The 27,265-nt window shown below is 41.8% G+C and overlaps 1 protein-coding gene across 16 annotated transcripts in view; it reads left to right on the top strand.

Annotated features, from left to right (window-relative positions):
- NEK10 (NIMA related kinase 10) overlaps window positions 1-27,265 on the top strand; it is a 243,915-nt gene that overhangs the window by 44,544 nt on the left and 172,106 nt on the right. For all 16 annotated transcript variants that reach the window (XM_049870764.1, XM_049870748.1, XM_049870753.1 and 13 more), the window contains 2 exons: window positions 9,019-9,103; window positions 25,907-25,948. In XM_049870764.1, coding sequence (XP_049726721.1) covers window positions 9,019-9,103; window positions 25,907-25,948 — 127 coding nt within the window. The remainder of the gene's footprint in view (window positions 1-9,018; window positions 9,104-25,906; window positions 25,949-27,265) is intronic.

The following is a 27,265-nucleotide window of genomic DNA, read 5'->3' on the forward strand; positions in this document are numbered from 1 at the left end:
TTATGCTTGCTTACTGTGTCGTAGCTGCTTGCTTTGTTTTGTTTTGGTATACCCCTATGGGTTGCTTAAGTGAGCTAGCTTGGTTATTTTCGCTTTTGGAGCTCTGGTGTCCTGTCCCCAGCTGGCTAGAGCTGTTATAAGGTATATCAGTCTAGGAGTTCATTCAGTTTTCTTGTATGAATTCAGCTCAGGTTTCTAGGTAGCTGATATCAGGTGTGCGGTACAGGCTCTGTCCTACAGTCTTAGAGGGGCAGGGGTGATTGGCATATATACCAGTATCTGGTTGCAGCAGGGGGTCACACTCTGAACAAGGCAGGGGGCTGAGAACTGACCCCCACTTGTCTTTGAGAAAAATGCATCTCTGTTCCCTAGAGCGTGCTGGTGGGTGGGCTCTGCAGAGGGACCTTGGGCAACCAAAGATTTTGTTGTAAGGACTGGGAGGTACCAGTTATCCCTGGACCCCTGTTGCAGGTGGCTGGGTGACCCAAGTGGAGCCACCAGTCCTTAGGCCCCTGTTGTGGGTAGGTGAGGACGTTGTTTACCAGGCAAAGCAATGTCAAACGTCAAACACCCACCTCTCCACCGCACCACTGAAATGGTTGGAGTTTGCCAACAAGGGCCTATTCTCCTGAAATAGGCCCACACAGGTCCATGCAGAAGGGAAAGGTGCTCAAGGTCCACGGACGGTTTATGCCTGGACAGGAGCTGCTTCTGTCCTGAGTTTCCCCAGTTAATGGAGCTAGCAAATTATCTTTTCCCCCAAGTTGGAGATTTTTTCCTTCCCCAGGGCTGGGAGGATGGCTCCAGGTGCTCACCAGGGTCTATCTCAGGCCCGGGAATTCGCAAGTACTTAGCTTTTGCCGAGAGCGCCCTTCTCCTCAGATTCTGGATGTGCGAGTGGGCTGTGTGGCTGGCTGCTTCTCCCTGAGGAAACTGCGGCCGAAAGCCAGGACCAGCTGTCGCCGCTGCTGCCGCTGCTGCTCTGGGAATGGTGCCTGAGGGCTCCCCGCGATTCAGGTCCGGTAACTCCTCTCCCTTTCTGAACGACCTCTTCCTCCCCCTGCCCCTCAGTTCATTGTCTAAGCTTGTCTTTGATGCTCAGGGCTCCCAGCTTGTCACAAATATACTCGTTTCACTTGTTTTTTCTGGCCTTTGTTGTAAAGAGGGCTTGACGGAAACGTCTGTCTATTCTGCCATCTTGGCTCCACCTCCGCATTAGCTGATTTTAAGTAGAACAGGATCCTGATGGGCCTTCCATGGTGAGTCAGCTACTAAACACGTGCCTTAATGGTGACCTAGTGACTTGATCATTTGGATGACGTTATTTGGTATCGCGTGTTTAAATATTGGGCAGTGACTGCCAAATACACTGGTTTAGTTTAAAGTAATCCAGGATTGGGAAGGCATCTGTCATGCCTTTGTACTTGATATAAGGAGAGGATTATTACGTGGCTTAGATGACACCCGAAGCCTAGGATCTTTACCAACGTTACGCAACTCTATCCCTGCTGAGTTGTGGGCAATACATTCAATGATTACTGTAAGATTAATGAACGCTGCAAAAGACCTTAAGCTGTCCTCAACTGTTTCCTTGTTGACCTTGAGGAGAGTAGAACAATGATCAGTAGCAGGATAATTATGCTTAAAATAGTAGTAGGAAATGAAGTCCTTTAATTTGTTTTGAGGACAGCTAACAGGGACTTTTCAAGGGCTGCCCAGTAGACCATTTGCTGGTCGGTACTTTGAGGAAAGCAGAAGATTTTCTGCATGAAAAAATGCGAGAGGCCTTACTGCGTCTCCCTGAATGCATGAGATGCAGAAATTATTTAGGGAAAATAATTGAGCAAGAGTTGGCATTCACAGTTGAAAACGATCCTAATGATTTTGAAGTCAGGAGATCTCCTTTCAGGGCCTTTCCCAATTCTTAGTGATTAATGAGGCATCTTGGATTGGGTAGAGCTACTGGCTTGCAACATGAGCTGTCCCTGGAAATCCTCAAATGAGGAAGAGATGATTGTAGATCTCTTTGCTTTCATAGTACGGGAAGGAATTTAGGAATGTTGACCATCAAGAGCATCCTTTTTAAGTTGTCCTTTGGCTGCAGATGAATTGTTGCATTCAATTCTGTTCTAAAAGCAGATGGTTTAGGCGTAAAGGTCTTCCATTGCGCCTGACCCTGCACATGGTCAGGACCACCCCCTCTCCCCCAAGACTGAAGACGTATAGAAGAATTCAATTTCAGGACATTTTCTCAGGTAGCTTTCTACCCCCTTTCTTTGTGAACATCAAATTTAATTGGATGAAAGGCATAGATTCCAGGATAAAAAGTCCAAGGTCCTGTTCCTAATCTACAAGTCCTGTAAAGATCTGGATCCTACTATTTCTCTGACCTCAACTCCTGTCACCTTATTTTTGGTTCTTTGTTATTTGGCTTTCTTGCTGTTCCTTGAACATACTCTTAGGGACTGTTAACTGTTCTTCTGCTCTGACCTAGACATCCCTATGACTCTTTCCCTTAATTTACTCAGATCCTATTTTATCAGGGAGCCCTTAATCTAACTATCCTAAAATAGCAACACCTCCCGCTTCCACCCAGTATTTCCTAAACCCTTAAGCTTTGTAGTTCTTTACTGGCCCCCACCAGATGTACAGTTTTACTTGTGTTTGTTACTTGCCTTCTCCCTTTAGAAGGTAAGCTTCATGAGAGCAAGGATGTGATTTTATCTTCCATACAGTGCAGTATCCCTGGACTTTTAACAGTGCCTGGCACGTAGTAGGTGATACATATTTGAAAACATTCTACCTTTGAAACATTCATCAACTATGTAAAAGAAAGACATGGACAACAATTCTTTCTACTCAAATTCCTTCTGATTTTAGGGACATGCATGATTTGTGTATGAATCCATGATCCTTTTCTGTGCCAGGGTTAGTGGGGGACACAGAGGAAGAACAAAGACCCATCAAGTCTAGTGGAACAAGTCAGCACATATTCCTTAAGTATTCATTTAAAATGAATTTTTTCACAATATGGTTGTTTCTTAAATTTTACATTTGTACTTTGATGTGAATTTTACTTTTTCAACTATAAAAAAGATAAGGGTGTCCTACAGATTTGAGGTAGTGTATTTATTTAAAAACAGGCTTGAATGGCTCTTCTTTTAAATGTGAGTCAAAGGTGGTGATTCATTTTTTTGTTTTTTTGAAGACAACATGAAAGGACAATTTAAGTAACACCCTGCTAAGGAGGCTCTGGAAACCCTGGTGGCTTAATGGCTAAGTGCTATGGCTGCTAACCAAAAGGTTGGCAGTTCAAATCCACCAGGTGCTCCTTGGAAACTCTGTGGGCAGGAGGCGCTAGAGCCCTGGTGGTGCAATGGTTAAGAGCTTGGCTGCTAACCAAAAGGTAGGCAGTTTGAATCCCCCAGCCGCTCCTTGGAAACCCTATGGGGCAGTTCTACTCTGTCCTGTAGGGTCACTATAAATCAGAATCGACTTGACAGCAACGGGTTTGGTTGGTTTTTTAAGGAGGTGGTATTTCTTCTAAATGAGAGACAGAAAGAGAAGCATGCTACAGATGGGAGTCCAGCTTATAACCTCTGGCATTTGCCTCAGCCCAAGGCTTGGACTAACCCCAGAACCATCTGGGCTCTTGGTTATCTTGGTAGTTGTAGCTTTCTTATGCAATGTCACAGAGTCGTGACTGATTTTCAGTTAGAACTCTCATATTGGTTTTCCCTACTATGCAAGAAGGTAAAACCCCAACTGTGCTTTCTCTTTTCAAAGACTTTCTTTTTCCACCCGGGCCATTTTTCTTCTCTTTTTATGTTGATAGCAGAAAATGGCATCTGATGCTGAAAGTGATATGGCAGGTGGTCATGGACAAAGGCTCTGGGAGCTGGTCGCACTGCCTGTATTAATAGCCCTGTGGACGCAGTGGCAAAAGTTCAGTCACAAGAGGGGATAAATATCTGCCCCGGGGCTGTTATATTGAGTGCATCCCCCAGGGAAATGCTATCTTTGCAGACAAGTTTTCCAGAGCTGCCTCAAAGGACCCCCATGCCTCTCTGCTGAAACACTCCTGTTCCCATGTTAAATGCATTTGAAGAGACACTTTCTCTTTAGGGATTCCTTTGTATAGGGCTAGTGGGGTGGGGTGCAGGGGTTGGCAGGAGCACTGTCTGGGAGTCAGGCCCCCAGCTCTGTTACTAATGTGCAGCTTGAGGGAGTCACCACGCTCCCCCAGGCTGTGGTTGCTCAGTCAGTAAATTGAAGGCACTATTCTTCAGTCTGCCCACTCTTCTTCTCTATAGCGCTCTGCTTACACTAAGTCCCCCAACTCTTGGCAAGTGGATGTATATATCGTCTTACAGAGCACACAGTTCCCCTTGGATACCAACACTCCATCTGACATGCCACGTCCTCGTGGGGTTTTAAGGGCTGGGAGCCAAGGAGGGAACAACTGCTCCTTCAGAGGTCAGCGCTTAGAGAGAAGGAGCCAGCGTGCTTAGACACCAGGAATTCTATGAACATTTACGGTGGTGGGGGCCAGAATCACATAGCAATATTAATAGCTTTGGGCCTCAGTCCCAAGACTGCAAAGGAAAACAGAACAAAACAAAAACGCTCTTTGCTTGGGACAGAACTTTCAACCCTGAGACTTTTCTGGAACTCTTCATTTGTTTACCCTCCTTTGATAGTAAAAAAAAAACCCATGCTGGAATTTTTTTTTTCTCTCTTTCTCTCTGTTTTAAAGAAACAGAAAAACCTTTTCATGCTTATTTTAACATGAAAAAACATTGGAAAGGTCATGGACATTCCTCTGAAGGATTGTATACAGCAAACAGGAAAACTACCAAGGGCACATGTTTGCAGCCTGAATCATCTCTTCAAATGTCCCATGGCTTTTCCTCCTAAACAGTGAAAAGTAATCAGCATTAAATCTCATGAGGTTTCCAGCAGCTCTTGCAACAAGCATTATTTCTGTTAAGTCTTTGGGATTTAGTATCTTTGCATTACGGTTTATGCTACGTGCATGCTGTCTGTAGCTAACCTCAATACCTGACAGGGAAGCTAGTCATGGGCCATCTTGCTATTTATAAAGACTAAAGTTATCTTGCTGTAACTTTAGAGTAGCCGCATCCTAACAAGTGTTTCCATAGGTGATTCTTCTAAATTCAAAATGGATTTCAGGTTTGCGGTATTTTTCTTCAAGGCAGGGTGTGTACAATCTGAAGTCAGGATGAACGTTAGTGCAGTGTACCAGTGTGGCCTTGGGTAATTCTTCCAGGCTAGCAGGCCAGTGCTAGTTGATTCCTACCTTTATTTCCAGAAAAAAGCTGAGCTTTGCCCCATGGCAAAGGGGTCACTGACAAGAAGGTACCTGGCTGAAAAGGCCGTGGTGTTGACAGCCGTTGTGGTAGGCAGCTCCTGCCAGGAGACTTGGCGATGGCAGGAGAGAACCATTCTCGGCCGGTGGTACTGTTGGGACACCTTGTTCAGCCTCTTTCAGCAGAGTCAGGCCTTTGCCGGGGGCTCCAATCTGTAAGGAGCGCTCACATGTCACTGGGAACATAAGGCTATGGGAAAATGGTATTTGCCAGACTGCTTCCTGTGAGATAACTCTTATTTAGTAGATACAAGGAATGGCAAGGGGCTTAGGGTGGAGTCTAAGTGGGGTGCAGGTGAGACCTCCAATGGCAGGAACCACAGATGTTCATCCTGCCTCTGAGGAGGGTGGGTCTCATTCACTTAGTCTGAGATATGCAGGTTAGGGGCAGATTTGAATTTCTCAGGACTGTAGAGGAGACAAAGCTGAATCCCACCACCAGGGGCCACGGATCAATATGGGATAAGCCAAGTGAGGGTGGGTAGGGGACCACAGCTCAACCAAATGCTCCACTTGACTGGGACAGATGTTTGGAGCGTCATAACAGGCTCCGCTGTGGGATGTGGGAGAGGGTGGGGGAAAGGATGTGGATTTTGGTCTGGAACAGCTTGCACTATCTCCCTCAATTTTTCTCGGGTGTGAAATAACAGATACTCCCTGCTTCCCCGTGTGTCTTTTATTTTTTTTAAGTTTTAAATTTTATTGTGGGGGATTTTGAGAATTCCATCTCAAACATGCTCATCAAACCAAGATTCGGGAAGCTGTATGTTCTAGCATCAGCCTGGGCTCTGTTCCTTGACCTCCTTGGGCACAGGAGGTGAAAGTCACCTTGCACCTCACACTCTCTACACCTCATGCCCTCTGCAGCTCGCATGCTGTACATCTTTGTAGCAATATTGGCAGGAGATGGAGAAGCCTTAATGTTTTGACTACCTTTCCATGCAGCTCTAACTGGACACAGCACAGCTGAGCGATGATATTGACACTGCTCTCAGTGGTCCAGGAGGTCTAGGAAGGGACAGTGGGTGTCACCAAGGAGTGCGGAGTATGCCTACCATGTCTTCCCACCTTCTGAGCCAACACAAACTTGTCAGTGGATGTGTTCACTCTTGACCGGGCTTCTCTCCTTAGTTGGAATCCATTAAATGAGAGGGCTCTGCCCTGTGATTGGTATATGCTAACTTTGTAACCCTACATATTTGAGTAGCCCTGTGGTGCAAGGTGCTATGACATCTTCTGAACCCAGGCATTGTGTGTTTCCTTCAACATGGCGGAATTACAGCTGTCCTTATTTAGTTATTTATCGTGCTTTAGATGAGGGTTTACAGAGCAAATTAGTTTCTCATTAAACAAATAATACACATATGATTTTGTGACATTGGTTGCCAACCCCACAACTTGCCAACACTCTCCCCTTCTCAACCGTGGGTTCCCCATTTCCAGCTTTCCTGTCCCCTCTTGCCTTCTCATCCTTGACCCTGGGCTAGTGTGCCCATTAAGTTTCGTTTTGTTTTATTGGCCTGTCTAATCTTTGACTGAAGGGTGAACCTCAGGAGTGACTTTGGTACTGAGTTAAACGGTGTCCGGGGGCCATACTCTTGGGGTTTCTCCAGTCTCTTTCAGACTAGTAAGTCTGGTCTTTTTTTCAGAGTTTCAGTTTTGTTCTACATTTTTCTCCAGCTCTGTTGTGATCCCTGTCAGAGCAGTCAGTGGTGGTAGCCGGGCACTGTTTAGTTGTGCTGGACTCAGTCTGGTGGAGGCTTTGGTAGTTGTGGTCCATTAGTCCTTTGGACTAATCTTTCCCTTGTGTCTTTGGTTTTCTTCATTCACAATTGTCCTTATTTTAAAGAGTCTTAAAGGGTTCTGACTAAATGATTCTTTGCTAAAGAAACACAATTTATAAGCCTCTCAAAATGCACTTGAGTTAATATATTGTTGGATGGCAGTCAAGTGGTACTTTAAGTTAAGTGTTTCTTTGAAAATCTGATGGTCTTCTGTATATGGGATATATTCAGTGTTTGAAGCCAAAATCCATGTCTGTCCTCCCCACAACAGGCCCAGTTTCATTAGTTACCTCTGTGCATGATTTTTAGTAAATACACCTTCAGTTTCTTCTCTAGTGACAGTGACCATTACTTCAGTTTCAAAGGGTCCTGATGGGCCTCTGCATTCTGTTTTATTATTAAATATAGAGCTGTAGGATCATGTTAGGGTAACTAGTTAGGATCGTGTTGGCACTTTGCTCAGGATGCCCAGATTTTCCCTCCTGCCTTTTGTTTTGGCCCTTTCTTATCCAATGGTACTTGCACCATCCTGTCTGAGCCCTACACGTACCTACACGTGCAGAGAGAAAACCCCTGCTGCTATGGAATCAATTCCAACTCATAGTGACCCTGTAGGACAGAGTAGAGCTGCTCCACAGGGTTTCCAAAGAGTGGCTGGTGGATTCGACCTGCTGACATTTGGGTTAGCAGCCAGGGTCTTAACCACTGTGCCACCAGGGCTCTGCAGAGAACAAAAGTGCCTGGGAATTTATTCCTTCAGCTCTGTCCCACAGCCTTTAGCCAATGGCAACAGTCTGGGGTGTGTGAAAACCTAGTTCCCTCGGTTCGGTGTGGGACAACTCTTAGGTGTAACTTACACTCCTGAGCTCGCCTGCAGGGTCAGGTGAGTCTGGGACATTGCCTGAGATCACACCTCTGCTTGGCCCTCCTCCTTTCCCTTTCCTGGTTCCCACACTCTGTTACTGGTCCCTCCTGAGAGAACGTTTCTCAGAATTCACTTGCACACCAGTCTGCATCTCAGGGTCTGCTTCTGGGCAAACTGATCGACTAAAATACTTTATTGCCGAGTTTCCCACGCTGTGTGCCAAGGTGCCCCAGGGTGCCACAGTGAACTCCCTGGGGGACTGTGGGGTATTTTAAAGTTTCAAGGAAAACACACTGGTACTAAACACCTCTCAGATACAGTACAAGCTACTCAAGGTAGTTTAGAATTTCAACATTAGATTGCATTACCTTCCTTCAGATGATGGCACATCTTTCTAAAGTTGGGTTTTTGGTGGCTGCTATGATAAAAAGGAAGTACAGTGTGAAAATCTGTGTGGAACAGAAAATGAAGATGGTGGTGTCCAATTTGAACCCAAGGTTAGAGAGGTTCTTTAGTGTCCACAGATGTACCCACCCTATTAGTAAGTTATTTAAAAGTAAAATTAAAATACTATTTTTCTTTTAATATATATGTATTACTTCTTAGAGTGGATGCTGACTTGTTAAGACATAAATCCATATTAAGTTGGACCTTACTGCTGAATAAATGGAACTTTTAGGTATGCCTTTTGGCCTAGGGGTGCCATAAAAAAATTATTGTGACCCTAAGGGCCCTGTGAACCAAATAAGTTTGGGGGCCTCTGCTTCATAGTGAAAAAAGACAGTTTATATGTGTTTTGCATAAAAACGGGTCAAGCGTTCAAGTACCAAGTTACAATTCCCATTGTAGATTAAGCTTGAAATAAACTACGTGGTTATTCCATTACAAGTTCCTTGTTTTTCTTCAGTCTTGCATTGTTCGTGAATTGTTCACAGTTGGCATTTAAACTTGAACCTGTTCTCTTTTTTTTTTTTTTTCAGAGAGTGGGTTAATCGAGCCCCATCTATTCATTTTCTGAGAGTATTAATCTGCCTGAGACTATTAATGAGGGATCCATGTTATCAGGTTGGTTGGAAAAATAAAAAATATGTATTTTTCACTTGTTATGAAGATGAAATAAAAAATCTTGTGGGCTTTGAAGCAGACCACATGAACTTTTTTCTTCTCTCGTAACTTGATAGCTTCCACGTTTGGAAAATAGCTTGTCTGCTACTTAAAAGGATATGAGAAAAATGATTTAATGGGGACAAAACATCTGTGTATATTTAATATATTACCTATGGAATTGAGTAGGTTGAACTTTGGGTCTATGTTTTCATATAATAGTTAAAAGAGGCGTCTCCTTGGCCAAATCTTCAAGCTCATTCAAGGTTAAACAGTTCTCCAGGTCAAAGTCAACAGTGACAAGTAGGGGCCTCGTCATGTGGCTCAAAGGTAGCTGCTCCAGAGTCCACTGCTTCCCAGCCTTCTGCTCAAGATGAGTTAGAGATGAGCAAGGGGCCGCCCAGTTGTCTCAGATGAGAGCACTGAGATCAAGACTCTTTCCCTCCTCTCCCTAGTTAGTTGAGTGTGCTGTCTCTAGCTTAGTGCTGGTCAAACTTTAATGTACCTAGGAACCACCTGGATCTTGTAAATGCAGTGTCTGATTCAGCAGGTATAAACTGAGGCCCAAGATCCTGCATTTCTAATAAGCTTCCAGGGGACACCTATGCCACTGATCCATGGTCCACACTTGGAGTACCAAGATTTAGAGCTTCGGCAGGGAGGCTCCAAAGAAAAGCTCACTTATCCCTTCACCTGGAGCTGGAAGGTCATTCCTTCCAGTCCTGGTTGGTAGATTAGCAGATTCTGTCAAATTTTCAAATGTTAGTGTGCATCAGAAATGGCTGGAGCATAAAAAGGAGGGTGGGGCCAAGATGGCTGACTAGGTAGAAGCTACCTCGGATCCCTCTTGCAACAAAGACTCGGAAAAACATGTGAAGCGATCACATACATGACAATCTATGAACCCTTACCATCAAACGCAGATATAAAGAGTTGACCTGAGTGACAGAGACTGAGAATGAACAACCATGGGGAAGCAATGACTGATTTCGGAGCCTGGAGCCAGCGTCCCAGTCAGAAAACCTTGGTGCCGGGCTTTGGACTAGATGCAGGGAAGCTGAGTATGGCATCCTGAGATGGCGCAAACACAGGATGCAGCCCTAGCCCCCAGAAGTGACCTTGGGGGAAACTCAGCCAGTGCATGCAGGCAGCGCAGTGATGCGGCTGACAGGAGGAGAAGTCATGGGGAGGCAGCGACTGATTTTGGAGTCTGGAGTGCAGCGTCCCAGCCAGGGAACCTTGGCGCTGGGCTTTAGACTGGGAGCAGAGGAACTGACCATGGCTTCTGAGACAGCACAAGCACAGGATGCGGGCCTGACCCTCGGGGGCAATCTCTACCCAGCCAATGCACACAGGCTACACACCCCTTGGGAATCTCAGATAAAACAGTCATCACCAAACAAGATAAGTAACTTTGTCTATATTCCAGGGTGCTACTCTCTCCTATTTATCTGATCCCTCCCCTCCCCTTCCCAGGAGGCTTCATTAACATTGGGATTTCCTGAGCCAGAGAGTGAAGTGCTCTGCGGTTTTTCTTTCTTTTTTGGTCTTTTCCTAACCCATTCTCCTGGCCTGAGACAAGCAGCTACAAAAAACCCAGGGACGAAAAATCCTTCCCTAATTGGACTAAAAATACAGAACCAGCTCCAGCCAAGCATATGAGATCCACAGTCTTGGGCTTTCATCCCTACAGGGAACAAGGTGGCTATTATAATGCAAAGGCAATTCTGATAGGGATCTGACTGTAATTGTTTTAGCAGATTACTGGAGAGACAAGTTTCCCAGGTCTGTTATCTCTGCGTATTCAACAGAGCCCTCACTGACTCACAACGGGGAACTGAGGGCTAAAGCTCCCCCAGACCACCTAGCCTCCTGCCTTAGGGGTCTAAGAATGGTGACAGCTACCAATCTGTAGAGATACTTGCATTGGGTGCCTAAGGTACAGCTGCAGAGCGCACCCACCAAAGTGCTTTAGGAATAGAGACACACCTACCTCACTGGCACTTGGGGGAAGCCTGTCAGCATCCTGCCCCCCCTAGAGTGTGACCCCCTGCTGCTACTAGAATCTGGTGCACACAACTATCACCACTACTCCTCTAGGTGGATAGGTGACAGTCTGCACCACAGACTTGATGACCCAAAATCAGATTTTACTCAAGAATACTGAAAGGACTCTTAGGCTTATATATCTGGTAACAGCCCAAACCAGCTGGTAATAGGACATAAGTGATTCAAGGGCTACAGCAATCAAGACAGCGCAATCTAGTAGCCCATCTGCGTACATTGAAAGAAGACAAAACAAGATAAGACTCAGAGAGCAAATATAAACCATTACAATATCTTAGTGATGGCTCGGAGACAGCAGTCGATATCAAACCACATAAAGAAGCAGACCATGATTGCTTCTACAACTCCCCAAACTAAAGAATCAAAATCTTTCCCAAATGAAGATACAATCCTGGAATTGCCAGATGCAGAATATAAAAAACTAATTTACAGAATGCTTCAAGACATCAGGGATGACCTCAGAAATGAAATAAGGCAATCTACAGAAAAAGCCAAGGAACACACTGATAAAGCAGTTGAAGAACTCAAAAAGATTATTCAAGAACATAGTGGAAAAATTAATAAGCTGCAAGAATCCACAGAGAGAAAGCATTCAGAAATCCAAAAGATTAACAGTAAAATTACAGAATTACACAACTCAATAGGAAGTCAGAGGAGTAGAATCGAGCAATTGGAATGCAGAGTCGGGGACCTGGAGGACAAGGGAATTGACACCATTATAGCTGAAAAAAAAAAAATCAGATAAAAGAATTAAAAAAAATGAAGAAACCCTAAGAATCATGTGGGACTCTATCAAGAAGAATAACTTGCATGTGATTGGAGTCCCAGAACAGGGAGGGATAACAGAAAATACAGAGAATAATTGAAGATCTGTTGGCAGAAAACTTCCCTGACATCATGAAAGACGAAAGGATATCTATCCAAGATGCTTATCGAACCCCATATAAGATTGATCCAAAAAGAAAATCACCAAGACATACTATCATCAAACTTGCCAAAACCAAAGATAAAGAGAAAATTTTAAAAGCAGCCAGGGATAAAAGAAAGGTCTCCTACAATGGAGAATCAATAAGAATAAATTAAGACTACTCAACAGAAACTATACAGTCAAGAAGGCAATGGGATGACATATATAGAGCACTGAAGGAGAAAAACTGCCAGCCAAGGATCATATATCCAGCAAAACTCTCTCTCAAATATGAAGGTGAAATTAAAACATTTACAGGTAAACACAAGCTTAGGGAATTTGCAAAAAACAAACCAAAGCTATAAGAAATACTAAAGGAAATTGTTTGGTCAGAAAATCAATAATATCAGATACCAGCACAACACAAGGTCACAGAACAGAATATCCTGATATTAACTCAAATAGGGAAATCACAAAAACAAATTAAGATTAATTTTAAAAAGAAAAAAATGCTCAAAACAGGGAATCATTGAAGTCAATATGTAAAAGATCACAATAATCAAAAAGAAGGACTAAATACAGGTGGCATAGAACTGCCATATGGAGAGGGATACAAGGCGATATAGGACAATACAAGTTAGGTTTTTACTTAGAAAAATAGGGGTAAATATTAAGGTAACCACAAAGAGGTATAACAACTCCATAACTCAAAATAATAACCAAGAAAAAGATAATGACTCAGCAAACATAAATTCAACTACTATGAAAATGAGGAACACACAATTTACAAAGCAAAACGTCTCAGCACAAAAAAGTAAGTGGAAAAATGAAATTGTCAACAACACACATAAAAAGGCATCAAAATGACAGCACTAAAAACTTATTTATCTATAATTACCCTGAATGTAAATGGACTAAATGCACCAATAAAGAGACAGAGAGTCACAGACTGGATAAAGAAACACGACCCATCTATATGCTGCCTACAAGAGACACACCTTAGACTTAGAGACACAAACAAACTAAAACTCAAAGGATGGGAAAAAATATATCAAGCAAATAATAAGCAAAAAAGAGCAGGAGTAGCAATATTAATTTCTGACAAAATAGACTTTAAAGTTAAATCCACTGCAAAGGATAAAGAAGGACACTACATAATGATTAAAGGGACAATTGATCAGGAAGATATAACCATATTAAATATTTATGCACCCAATGACAGGGCTGCAAGATACATAAAACAAACTTTAATGGAACTGAAAAGTGAGATAGCCACCTCCACAATTATAGTAGGAGACTTCAACACACCACTTTCGGAGAAGGATAGGACTTCCAGTAAGAAGCTCAATAGAGACACGGAAGACCTAGTTGCTACAATCAATCAACTTGACCTCATAGACTTATACAGAACACTCCACCCAACAGCTGCAAAGTATACTTTTTTTTCTAGCGCACATGGAACAGTCTCTAGAATAGACCACGTATTAGGTCATAAAACAAACCTTTGCAGAATCCAAAACATCGAAATATTACAAAGCATCTTCTCAGACCACAAGGCCATAAAAGTAGAAATCAATAACAGAAAAATCAGGGAAAAGAAATCAAATACTTGGAAACTGAACAATACCCTGCTCAAAAAAGACTCGGTTATAGAAGACATTAAGGAGGAAATAAAGAAATTCATAGCATGCAACAGGAATGAAAACACTTCCTATCAAAACCTCTGGGACACAGCAAAAGCAGTGCTCAGAGGTCAATTTATATCAATAAATGCACAAATACAAAAAAAAGAAAGAGCCAAAATCAGAGAACTGTCCCTACAACTTGAACAAATAGAAGGTGAGCAACGAAAGAATCCATCAGGCACCAGAAGAAAACAAATAATAAAAATTAGAGCTGAACTAAATGAATTAGAGAACAGAAAAACAATTGAAAGAATTAACAAAGCCAAAAGCTGGTTCTTTGAAAAAATTAACAAAATTGATAAACCATTGGCTAGACTGACTAAAGAAATACAGGAAAGGAAACAAATAACCCAAATAAGAAACAAGATGGACCACATCACAACAGACCCAACTGAAATTAAAAGAATCATATCAGATTATTACGAAAAATTGTACTCTAACAAATTTGCAAACCTAGAAGAAATGGATGAATTCCTAGAAAAACACTACTGACCTAAACTAACACAATCAGAAGTAGAACAACTAAATAGACCCATAACAAAAAAAGAGATTGAAACGGTAATCAAAAAACTCCCAACAAAAAAAAGCCCTGGCCCGGACGGCTTCACTGCAGAGTTCTACCAAACTTTCAGAGAAGAGTTAACACCACTACTACTAAAGGTATTTCAAAGCATAGAAAATCATGGAATACTACCTAACTCATTCTATGAAGCCAACATATCCCTGATACCAAAACCAGGTAAAGACACCACAAAAAAAGAAAATTACAGACCTATATCCCTCATGAACATAGATGCAAAAATCCTCAACAAAATTCTAGCCAATTTCAACAACATATCCAAAAAATAATCCACCACGACCAAGTGGGATTTATACCAGGTATGCAAGGCTGGTTTAATATTAGACAAACCATTAATGTAATCCACCATATAAATAAAACAAAAGACAACCACATGATCTTATCAATTGATGCAGAAAAGGCATTTGACAAAGTCCAACACCCATTCATGATAAAAACTCTCACCAAAATAGGAATTGAAGGAAAATTCCTCAACATAATAAAGGGCATCTATTATACAAAGCCAACAGCCAACATCACTCTAAATGGAGAGAGCCTGAAAGCATTCCCCTTGAGAACAGGAACCAGACAAGGATGCCCTTTATCACCACTCTTATTCAACATTGTGCTAGAGGTCCTAGCCAGAGCAGTTAGGCTAGACAAAGAAATAAAGGGCATCTGGATTGGCAAGGAGGAAGTAAAATTATCTCTATTTGCCGATGACATGATCTTATACATAGAAAACCCTAAGGAATCCTCCAGAAAACTACTGAAACTAATAGAAGAGTTTGGCAGAGTATCAGGCTATCAGATAAACATACAAAAATCACTTGGATTCCTCTCCATCAACAAAAAGAACATTGAAGAGGAAATCACCAAATCAATACCATTCACAGTAGCCCCCAAGAAGATAAAATACTTAGGAATAAATCTTACCAAAGATGTAAAAGACCTATACAAAGAAAACTACAAAGTACTAGTGCAAGAAACTAAAAAGGACCTACATAAGTGGAAAAACATACCTTGCTCATGGATAGGAGGACTTAACATAGTAAAAATGTCTATTCTACCAAAAGCATCTATACATACAATGCACTTATGATCCAAATTCCGATGACATTTTTTTATGTGATGGAGAAACAAATCACCAACTTCATATGGAAGGGAAGGAAGCCCCAGATAAGTAAAGCATTACTGAAAAAGAAGAAGAAAGTGGGAGGCCTCATTCTACCTGATTTTAGAACATATTATACTGCTACAGTAGTCAAAACAGCCTGGTACTGGTACAACAACAGGCCCATAGACCAGTGGAACAGAATTGAGTACCCAGATATAAATCCATCCACATATGAGCAGCTGATATTTGACAAAGGCCCAGTGTCAGTGAATTGGGGAAAACATAGTCTTTTTAACAAATGGTGCTGGCATAACTGGATATCTATTTGCAAAAAAAATGAAACAGGACCCATACCTCTCACCATGCACAAAAACTAACTCCAAGTGCATCAAAGACCTAAACATAAAGACTAAAACGATAAAGATCATGGAAGAAAAAATAGGGACAACATTAGGAGCCCTAATACAAGGCATAAACAGAATACAAAACATTACCAAAAATGACGAAGAGAAACCAGATAACTGGGAGCTCCTAAAAATCAAACACCTATGCTCATCTAAAGACTTCACCAAAAGAGTAAAAAGACCACCTACAGATTGGGAAAAAATTTTCAGCTATGACATCGCTGACCAGCGCCTGATCTTTAAAATCTATATGATTCTGTTAAAACTCAACCACAAAAAGACAAACAACCCAATCAAAAAGTGGGCAAAGGATATGAACACGCACTTCACTAAAGAAGATATTCAGGCAGCTAACAGATACATGAGAAAGTGCTCTCGATCATTAGCCATTAGAGAAATGCAAATTAAAACTACGATGAGATTCCATCTCACTCCAACAAGGCTGGCATTAATCCAAAAAACACAAAAGAATAAATGTTGGAGAGGCTGCGGAGAGATTGGAACTCTTATACGCTGCTGGTGGGAATGTCAAATGGTACAACCACTTTGGAAATCTATCTGGCGTTTTCTTAAAAACTTAGAAATAGAACTACCATACAACCCAGAAATCCCACTCCTCAGAATATACCCTAGAGAAATAAGAGCCTTTACACGAACAGATATATGCACACTGATGTTTATTGCAGCTCTGTTTATAATAGCAAAAAACTGGAAGCAACCAAGGTGTCCATCAATGGATGAAAGGTTAAATAAATTATGGTATATTCACACAATGGAATACTATGCATGGATAAAGAACAGTGACGAATCTCTGAAACATTTCATAACATGGAGGAACCTGGAAGGCATTATGCTGAGTGAAATTAGTCAGAGGCAAAAGGCCAAATATTGTATAAGACCACTATTATAAGATCTTGAGAAATAGTATAAACTGAGAAGAACACATTCTTTTGTGGTTACGAGGCGGGGAGGAAGGGAGGGTGGGAGAGGGTTATTTACTGATTAGTTAGTAGATAAGAACTACTTTAGGTGAAGGGAAGGACAATACTCAATACATGGAAGGTCAGCTCAACTGGACTGGACCAAAAGCAAAACTGAATGCTTCAAAGGTCAGCGCAGCAAGGGCGGGGGTTTGGGGACTATGACTTAAGGGGACTTCTAAGTCAATTGGCGAAATAAATTCTGTTAAGAAAACATTCTGCATCCCACTTTGAAGTGTGGCGTCTGGGGTCTTAACTGCTAACAAGTGGCCATCTAAGATGCATCAATTGGTCTCAACCCACCTGTATCAAAGGAGAATGAAGAACACCAAGGTCACACGATAACTATGAGCCCAAGAGACAGAAAGGGGCACATGAACTAGAGACTAACATCATCCTGAGACCAGAAGAACTAGATGGTGCCCGGCCACAACAGATGACTGCCCTGACAGGGAGCACAACAGAGAACCCCTGAGGCAGCAGGAGAACAGTGGGTCTGACCGAGACTAGAAGAATCCTGGTGGTCATGGTCCCCAAACCTTCTGTTGGCCCAGGACAGGAACCATTCCCGAAGACAACTCATAAGACATGGAAGCGACTGGACAATGGGTTGGAGGGAGATGCTGTTGAAGAGTGAGCTATTTGTATCAGGTGGACACTTGAGACTGTGTTGGCATCTGTGGAGGGGAGATGGGAGGGTAGAGAGGGTTAGAAACTGACGTAACAGTCACGAAAGGAGAGACTGGAAGGAGGGAGCGGGCTGACTCATTAGAGGAAGAGTAAATGGGAGTATGTAGTAAGGTGTATATAAGTTTATATGTGACAGACTGACTTGATTTGTAAACTTTCACTTAAAGCACAATAAAAATTCTTAAAAAAAAAAACTATAAAATGGGAAAACAAACTTGAAATAAAAAAAAAAAAAATGGCTGGAGGACTAGATTTCTAGGGCCTGCACCCTGAATTTCTGATTCACTAGGTTTGGGGCAGGGCCTGAAAATTTGCATTTCTGACAAGCTCCCAGGTGATGCTGATGCACTATTCAGGGGCCACATGTTGAGAACCATTGTCCAAAGTCCCATGATTGCTTTTTTTTTCTTTTTATGTCCTTCCCTCTTTTAAAATTTTGCTGTCATAAAATATGTGTAACATAAAATTTGCCATTTTAACCATTTTTAAGTGTGCAATTCAGCAGCATTAATAACATTCAGATAGAAAGTCAGTGCTCTTTCAGCAAGAACTCAGATTCCCTTCTCCTCCAGCCTTTGGCAGCCACTCATTTTTTGTCTTGATGGATTTGCGATGTTAGCTCTTTCACCGAAGTGGACTCATGCAATATTTGCCCTCTTGTGTCTTATGTATTTCATTTAGCAGAATGTTTTCAGGGTTCATCTATGTTGTGGCGTGTCTCAGGACTTCCTTCCTCTTTGTAGAATCCATGTATACCAAAAAAAACAACTATGGATGTGCTGTATATTGTTTATCCATTCATCTGTTGATGGATACTTGGGTTGTTTCCACCTTTTGGCTGTTGTGAATAATGCTGCAATGAACATTGGTATGAAAGTCAAGATTGCTTATTGACCATTATTTCTCCTTGCCAATGTTAAATATTTAAAGAGTGCTCTCGTTATTCATAAATACCATCCTTTTTCAGTAGTTTTCACACATTATGATTTTTTTTCCTTAAGAAGCATCGCCTGTTACGCGCTGTCCTATAAGCTACTACAAAGCCCAGGCCCCTCAAAAGGTCTTTTCTTTTGAATTCAATTGTGTTGATAAATCCTTATTTTGAGTCAGAAGATGTTTTGTTTCATTATCCCCATAGCAGCCTTTTGCAAACCTTGCACATTAAAAAAAAAAATTCTTTTGGTGCCAGTTAGCTACAGATCTGCTCTAGTTTGAGTCTCTTTGGATTCGTGGTTGCTCCTCATCTTCCCTTTAGAAGAATCACCCCTTCCTCATTCTGTATTCTAAGCTGGCCTCGTGCTATTATAGTTTAGCTACTACATCCTTTCAGTTTGTAATTCAGAGCATCTTCCAAATGGCTTTCTGTCCTCGTTGCTCACAGGTTTATGGTCACCTTTTTTTCCCATGACTATCCAACCAAACAGAACAACAATGTGTTCTGGGTGTTTCTGAGCTTCCATTTACACTTCTGCGTGGGTCATATATAATGAGGGTGAGCCCTGTGTTCCATTTTGCCTAGATCAGTCCCAGTCAAACAGAACAACAATGTGTTCTGGGTGTTTCTGAGCTTCCATTTACACTTCTGCGTGGGTCATATATAATGAGGGTGAGCCCTGTGTTCCATTTTGCCTAGATCAGTCCCAGTATAGATTTGTAGTTTCTGCTTAACCGTTAATGGCACCCACTTTTATTCTCCAACCTGTCATAGTTTGGATGAAAACATTCTACAAGTAATATTAATATGTAATATTAATAAAAGTATTTAAAGAGGTAGGTGGATTTTTAGCTGGTGATCCCATTTTCTTTGACTTACTAAATTCAACAAAATGTTTGCCTTAGAGATGTTCTGTTTGTCCTCAAGATTGATGGCAGTGGTGCCATGCCATGTTTGCTGATCTGTCACCTAAAGTACTGCCTTTCTTAATCTAGATCTTGATGGATTGGAACAGACTTGAGTGTACTGCTCTCTAAAGGAATGAGTCCAGTGACCACTTAGTACTCTGTTTATAGAACTTTGTGATCAGAACACACATTAAGCTAAAGTCTCCCCTTGATTGCCGGCCTTTCCGTAGAAGGGAATTCTTTGTAGATATGAATCTCTGCTCCCTAGCACTTTTCCTGCACATACGAACATGTATTCATGCAGTTGTTTAATATCTTGAAGTGCCAAGAATTGTTAGCCGAAGTTGAAAGCTATGCTGAGGTCTATTGCAGATTTATGCTGTTGGATCTGAGCAAGATTTCACCATTGCTGTGCAGTCCTTTCCTTTCTTGTTGACTCCGTATTGCAGGATTCACAGCTATTGTTGCAAACCATCTACGCTTCTCATCCCACTACCCCTGAGTTCTCACCAAATTACATCATTTCCTGTTTTTTTGGTTTTTTTTTTTTACAGGGAAAACTAAAGCCTTCCTAGTGGAAGCTCTCCTATTTTCTCTTGCTTATTTTATTGTTTGAAATATTTGGATTATCATGCAACATTACTTTTCCTATTTCAGAAGAAATATTCCTCCTTGCCATAACTTACCCTTCAACCTTTGCTTTTTCTTGCATTGTCAGCAGCTCCCTTTCTATGTTTCCTTATCATAGAAATGCCCTTTCCTTGACCCAGCTACCCCTTTAAGCCTTCTTCTTACTCTCAATACTGTGTTTCTTGAATCTACTTTCTTTACATCCTGACTGTTGTGTTAAATAACTTGCACATTGAATTCTATGTACAGGGTTCTCTTTGGAAGCCACTAAATAGACCACACTGTGCAGTGCTGCAGCCCTTATTCCGTAACACAGAGGTTGCAAACTGGTAGCTCATGGACTGTATCTTGTCTACCAGTATAGAGGCTCTGGTATGAGTTTAATGGAGGTTCCAGCAAGAAAACTATGGAAAGAATGACAGAGAAGTCATTTTTGAAGACATAATGACTTATAGTTTCCCAGAATTAAAGGAAGACATATGTATTGAGATTTCAAGTACAGTTGGAGTCCTGAGCAGGTAAATCCTGGACACATTAAAGTGAAACCATAGCACATTGCTCATCGGGATAAAGAGAGAGCTTACATGCTCCAAACTCTAACTGTATAAGACACAGCAATAAAAAGATAAGTCCCTTGGCCATCTCTCAGCCCTTAGGTTCCCTACCTGTCTTTAGCAGGAGACACTCATTACCGCATGTTCTGTTTGCCGTCACTGATCCTGAGTACCTCTTGTTCATATTCAGCATTTTTGATTGACCGTTTTCGGTATCGTTCATTTGCTCTTATTCGTAACCTTGTCTTACTAAATGTTAACCTTCCTCAAAGTTCTTCTTTTCTTTTTCCATCTTCTCTCTTATCTTCCAAGTTCCTGACTTCAACTATCATTTTTTTGTTCTTTGCTCACAAGTCCATATCTCCAGCCTTAAACTTTTCCCTTTATTTAAGTTCTATACTTCCCAGCATCTGCTGGACGGCCACCTGGATGACACAGTAGCATAGTGGTTCTCCAGTATGGTTTGGGGGACCATTTATGGTTCTTTGGGAGCCTTTCAGGAATTCCACAAGGCCAAAACTGTCTTGATAATAACGTGAACGTGTCCTTTGCCTTTTAACTCTCAGTCTTTCGTAACTGTTCAATGGAGTTTTCCAGAGGCTGGACAACGTGTGATGATGTCATGGCTCTGATGGAATACGTGCTTGTGTGTTCTTGTGCTTTAAAATTTTCTCACTTTTAATTTCTAAAGTGGTAAATATAAATAGATATAATCCACATAAACAAAAGCCATTTGGGGTTCTCAGTAACTTTTAAGAGTGTAACAAGCTTCTGAGACCAGCATGTTTGGGAGCCACTATGTTAGCACATCACACACTACCTTTAAAATGGAGCTCTTCCGTTCTTCCCCCCACCCTCAAGCCTTCAGAACCAACTCCTAGTTCTTTTCATGGCACCATCTTCCTTCTGGACTCTGAGGTGGAACACTTGGAAACATCTGTTGTATTCCGCTTTTACTCACCCCTGCAAATCTCAGTTTATATACCAAGCTTTTTAGCTTTCCTGGAAAGATGAGCAAAGGCCAGCCCATAGAGAGGTCTGAAAGTCGTGACCAAGGAGTAAGCAGCATGGAACCACCGATGCTTTTTGAACAGAGGAATGAAGTGGTCATGTTAACGAGTCATTGTTAAGGGCCGACTGTGGTGTGTTCAGCATCGACTGATTTGTGGCTGGGCAGGCTTCGGTATGACGGAGCCTGATGGAAATGGCATTTGTGGTGTGCTAACTGACATCACCCATGTCAGCACAATCTGCTCCATTTCTTTCCCTTTTTTTTAATTTATTGTGCTTTTAGTGAAAGTTTACAAATCAAGTCAGTCTCTCATATAAAAACTTACATACACTTTGCTAGGTACTCCTAGCTGCTCTCCCCCTAATGAGACAGCACACTCCTTCTCTCCACCCTGTATTCCCCGTGTCCATTCATCCATCTCCTGTCCCCCTCTGCCTTCTCATCTTGCCTCCAGACAGGAGCTGCCCACACAGTCTCATGTGTCTACTTGAGCCAAGAAGCCCACTTCTCACCAGTATCATTTTCTGTCTTATAGTCCAGTCCAATTCCCGTCTGAAGAGTTGGCTTCAGGAATGGTTCCAGTCCTGGGCTAACAGAAGGTCCAGGGACCATGATCTCCAGGGTCCCTCTAGTCTCAGTCAGACCATGCTCCATTTCTTTAAACGTAGTTTTTACCAGTACTTTATGGGCTCTATTAAAAAAGAAAAGAAAAACTCAGGGAGTAGGCAGAGCAAGGACATTGTTCATGTTTTGCATTTGAACTGGAGTTAGACTGACTAGAGGACTTTGTCCAGGTAATTAGACTCAGAAGTGCAGGTGGACTGTCTCCTGAGCCTCTGGCCTGCCTGTGATGGAGGAGAAGGTGCTGAGATCTGAAAGGGATGCAGGAGGCTTTGCTGTAATCTAAGCCTACAGTCCTATTTACTCTTGAGATCCGTGACCCGAGCTATTAAGCCTAGGTGTGCGCATACCTGGTAGTCATGGTTTGTCCAGTTTACCATCTTAGGTTAGTGCAACCCCATTAGTGTAACTAAAGGAAATACAAGGAAGACCGTGGGCCTGTGAGCAGTCTCCTGGCCTTGGCCCAGCCTCTGCAGGAGCATGGGGGGTAAATTATCGAGTGCATAGCAACACATTTCTCTGTGAATGATCAAGTCTCTTTCCCCTTCCTATGCTTTATAGCAGCATTTTTCAAATGGTTCCAAGGGAGTAATAAGTGTTCTGTAAAAAGAACTGGGTTTTCATGAATGTTCTTCAATGAAAGCTGCAGTCTCCTCTTGGAGATTCACAATACACGGCAGCGTTTGAACAACTCTGAGGAGTCCTGCAATAAAGAAATTTGTTAAATTCTGTTTAACCTAGCATTTGCTAACCCTGGTGGCGTAGTGGTTAAGTGCTACGGCTGCTAACGAAAAGGTTGGCAGTTGGAATCCACTAGGTGCTTCTTGGAAACTCTGTGGGGCAGTTCTACCCTGTCCTACAGGGTCGCTATGAGTCAGAATCGACTCGACGGCAACGGGTTTTTTGGTTTTTTTTTGTTTCCCAAGCTGATTTGACCATAATTCTTTTTTTTTTTAAAGTAGATGCCTAGTACCATCTATTGTACAAAATAAAGTGACTATTCCCAGGACAGAGTGTGGGAGACATCGCCTCAGTCTCATATTGTTAATATTGAATATTGGATAGACATGTTTCTTGTCATGGGAAACATTTAAAAATGTGACAATGAGTATAAAAGAATATATATGATTTTAAAATTACTCTCTACCTTGTTTTCCCACTCCCAAGCTTCCAATTTGAATCTCTTTCACGTGAGTGATTACCAGATTTTAATCATTTCCTGTGGCTTATTGTAATTTTTCCACCTGGACATTCATGGCCACCTCAGGATGTCCCCAACTGAGCCTTTTCCTCTAACTCCAGTCTATTCCTGTCCTTCTTCCTGGTGTCTGTTAATGGTCTCACCATCCTCCAGTCACCAGCCTCAAATGTGGTGCTATGTTGTACTTTGCTCCCTTTCTTCCAATCTGCCTTCATGTCCGGTTGATCATACCATTTCAAAGACCATTCTGGCCTCTCCATTTTTATTCCCACAGCCGCTGACTCCCAATTGGAATCCCAGTTGACCTCCTCCTTCCTTTCCAGTTCATTCTGAGTCTAGAGGGAAGTTCTTACAGCTGACTCTGACCTGTCCCTTGTTCACACATTTTGATTGTCTGTACAACCCTGCCCAAATTCAGGCTCATGTTTATGTCTTCCCACAGTTTGATCCCACCCTACTTTTCAGCCAGTAATGCCCTTTATGAAGTTATGGAACTGACTCATTCCAGAGTTATGGGACTTCTCAATGTTCTTTCTGCATAACACCTATGCAACTTTGTGCCTACTGTTCTCTTTGCTTGGGATCTTCTGGCCACCACTGTTCTGCTGTTTTCTTCTGTCTTCTCAGCAAGAAGTTATCTGTCCCTCCTTTGGGCATTATAACACTTCATGGAAAACTTTCTTACAATATATCATATTGTCTTGAATTCTAGTTATTTGTATTCCTGCATTATTCTTGCCTAAAGCTCAGTGAAGTAGGTCCCTGTCATGTGTATATTTATATCCTCTTCATAGCCTAACCCAGGGCCTTTCTATAACAAAATCAAAGAAGATTTGTTGACTAAATCTAAGTGGTTTTAAACTGCGATTTTAATTTTTTTTATATATAAAATAGCTTCCCATAACTAGAGATAATATACACAATATCCCTGTATTCTTTACTGATGGCATTCCTGCAGTGACTAGCAATGATGAGACTTCAGATTAGTAGGCTGGTCACAAACTATTGTTAATTGAGTTGTAAGTGTCCTTTCATACTTAGTTTAAACATGAGCATGTTCATGGTGTACAAGTTCACACAGAATAAGGAAACAGGCCCTGAGCACCTTTCTCCCAGCTGCCCACTCTGGTTCATGAGAACCAAATTGTTTTCTCTCACTCTTGTACTCATCCCTTATGCAATTCTTGGAATTGAAACGATGGCTAATGTTTACATTTCAAATAAGTTCCCTGTGTGCACATTACATAAGAAGGAAGACATCAATACAGCTTGAAATGAGCAGGTTAGGGGCCACCTGCATACATCTTTGCCTGCAGATGGGTGTCAATGTGGATAACCTGAGAGCACTTACCATGAATAGGGTTCTAAGTTGTCATTTTCACAGCCCCAACCTCCCACCCCTCTCTTCCCTAATTAGCACTTTTGGGCAGCTTCAGCCTTCTTATTAAGAATTGGATTTAAAGTTCTGTAAAGAGATATTTTGCAATGATTATCCTTCCATTTGTTTAGTTGTTGTTAGGTGCCCTGCAGTCAATTCCGACTCATAGCGACCTCATGTACGACAGAATGAAACATTGCCCGATCCTGCACCATCCTCACAGTGTTTGAGCCCATCGTTGCAGCCACCGCAACAATGAACATTTTGAATCAGACAGTCATATGGTCTGCTGTGCCATTTGTTTAGAGTATGGGTTTAATAAGACCAACAGCCTAAGGATTTTAAGAAGTCCCGGTGGCATAGTAGTTAAGAGCTCAGGCTGCTAACCAAAAGGTCAGCAGTTGGAATCTACCAGCTGCTCCTTGGAAACCCTATGGGCTAGTTCTACTCTGTCCTATAGGGTTGCTATGAGTGGGAATCCACCCAATGGCAACCAGTTCTTTTTTTTTTTTGTAATCTACAAAAACAGTGCTTCTCAAACTTCATTGTGCATACGAATCATCTGGAGATCATGCTGAACTGCAGAGTGTGATTCGGCAGGTCAGGGCGGGACCAGAGGTTCCGCATTTCTAATCAGCTCTCAGGTGATGCTGATGCTGCTGGTCCATGGACCGCACTTTTGGGTGACAAAGACCTAGGGGTTGGTTGGTGCTGGATTCTCTCGTACAATCACTTAGGCAATATGGTTTCCCTTCTGGGCTTCAGTTTTCCTTATCTGTAACATGAGGGGTTGAATACAGTGGTAGCTAACAGCTCTTCCCAGCTCTCATTTACTGATGACATGTTGAAGAAGTAGAAAAACAAGGAAGCAGGCTGCAATTCTGAGCACATATACATTCTCTTAATCTCAACTCAACTTTCATATTTATCAGCAGCTTATCTTAAATGTAGTTTAAATGTAGTATGGGCGACAAACACTAAGGTGTTCCGTATTTATGTTGGAATGGAGACCTTCAAGAAATAATTGTAAATCTAGTGACTTGATAAAGAAATTACAAGTAAAATAGACTCCTCCCTCCACCCTCGTCTCTAATATGTATTCTCTTGTTTTTATTAGGAAACACTCCATAGCTTGGGTGGGATTGAAAACCTAGCTCAGGTAAGATTCCTCTTGTGGCGGTTGGTCTTGCCTTTGCCTTTTGTGCCATGGCTCTGGGCAAGGATCGATAGGTGCTTTGACGGAAGATGGCTCTCTTGTGTTATGCTGCCTGCTGGTGGTGGGGGGGGGAACAGGTGGGGTTCCTGAGTGTGAGCATGAGGCCTGTTACTCGCAGAGTAAGAAGGTCACCATGACATTTAGTTCTGGCTAATTGGGCTCACTTTACCCAGCCTGTTGAAGTGAGAATGTGCTGTAAAAGGTCCTGTGTCTTTAGTTAGTAACGAAAAGAAATCGGCACTGGCTGGCAGGCCCTCATCCTTAAAACCACACAAACCAGAGAATGGGGGAAAACAGTGGTTATGAAGATGTTCCTAACTTGTTTACAAAAAAAAAAAAAAATACCGTGCTCGTTAAAGTTTTAATAAAGAACTGATCAATAAATGATCACAGGAGGAATGATCTTGACTTCATTTATTTTTCTGCTTTGGTAACTGCTGAGGGAAGGTAAGCAGGTGGATCCATATGCTGAGCAAGTCAAAAGCTTGGACTTATTAATACAATAAAACACGATTTCCAGGCATGTCATTGCGTTGGAACGGCCCAGTCCCTAAGACATATAATGTGCACAGAGAAAATGATTTTCATAATAACCCTGCGGCCCTACGAGCTCATTCGGAATTACTAATGGAAGATGAAGTTTAAAAGGAATTTAATGTTCGATCTATTTTATTTTCTTACATTCTCATTCTTGAGAAATGGATACAAACATGGTCAGTTTTGATTCATAAGAAAAAAAATCAATTGTCTAGAGGTTTACTTCATTTAAGGAAATAGTTTTTCATAAAATTTTATTGTAAAGGGAACTTAGGTAAACTGGATTTCCTTATCCACTTTAGCTCCCATGCTAATATCTGAAATTTTGTGGGTTTCTCTGAGCCTGTTTCTTATTGTAATTGACTATTCACAGTGACGAATTATCAGACTCCCCTACCCCCATTCTATTCTGATTATTGCTATCTGCATGTAACTGGTTAGATACAATTTTGAATATTATAATATATAAAGTCAATGAAATATATGCAGTTTGTTAAAAAAAAACTACTAAAAAGGTACACCGAAGAATTAAAATTCTATGTACTGCATATTGTACATCTTGTATGTATCTTATATTTGGATGCAAAATTTACACCACAAATGTATTCAGTTACAAGATATTTTGGGACTTTTGAGAGCTTCTTCAGTCTTTCCATGGTCCCTTTCTCAGCTTTCAGTGCATGTCAGAGAAGGTAAAGAATCCAGAAACCCAATCACCTCATG

Source organism: Elephas maximus, chromosome 27 (assembly GCF_024166365.1).
Source record: "Elephas maximus indicus isolate mEleMax1 chromosome 27, mEleMax1 primary haplotype, whole genome shotgun sequence".
Lineage (NCBI taxonomy): Eukaryota > Metazoa > Chordata > Mammalia > Proboscidea > Elephantidae > Elephas > Elephas maximus.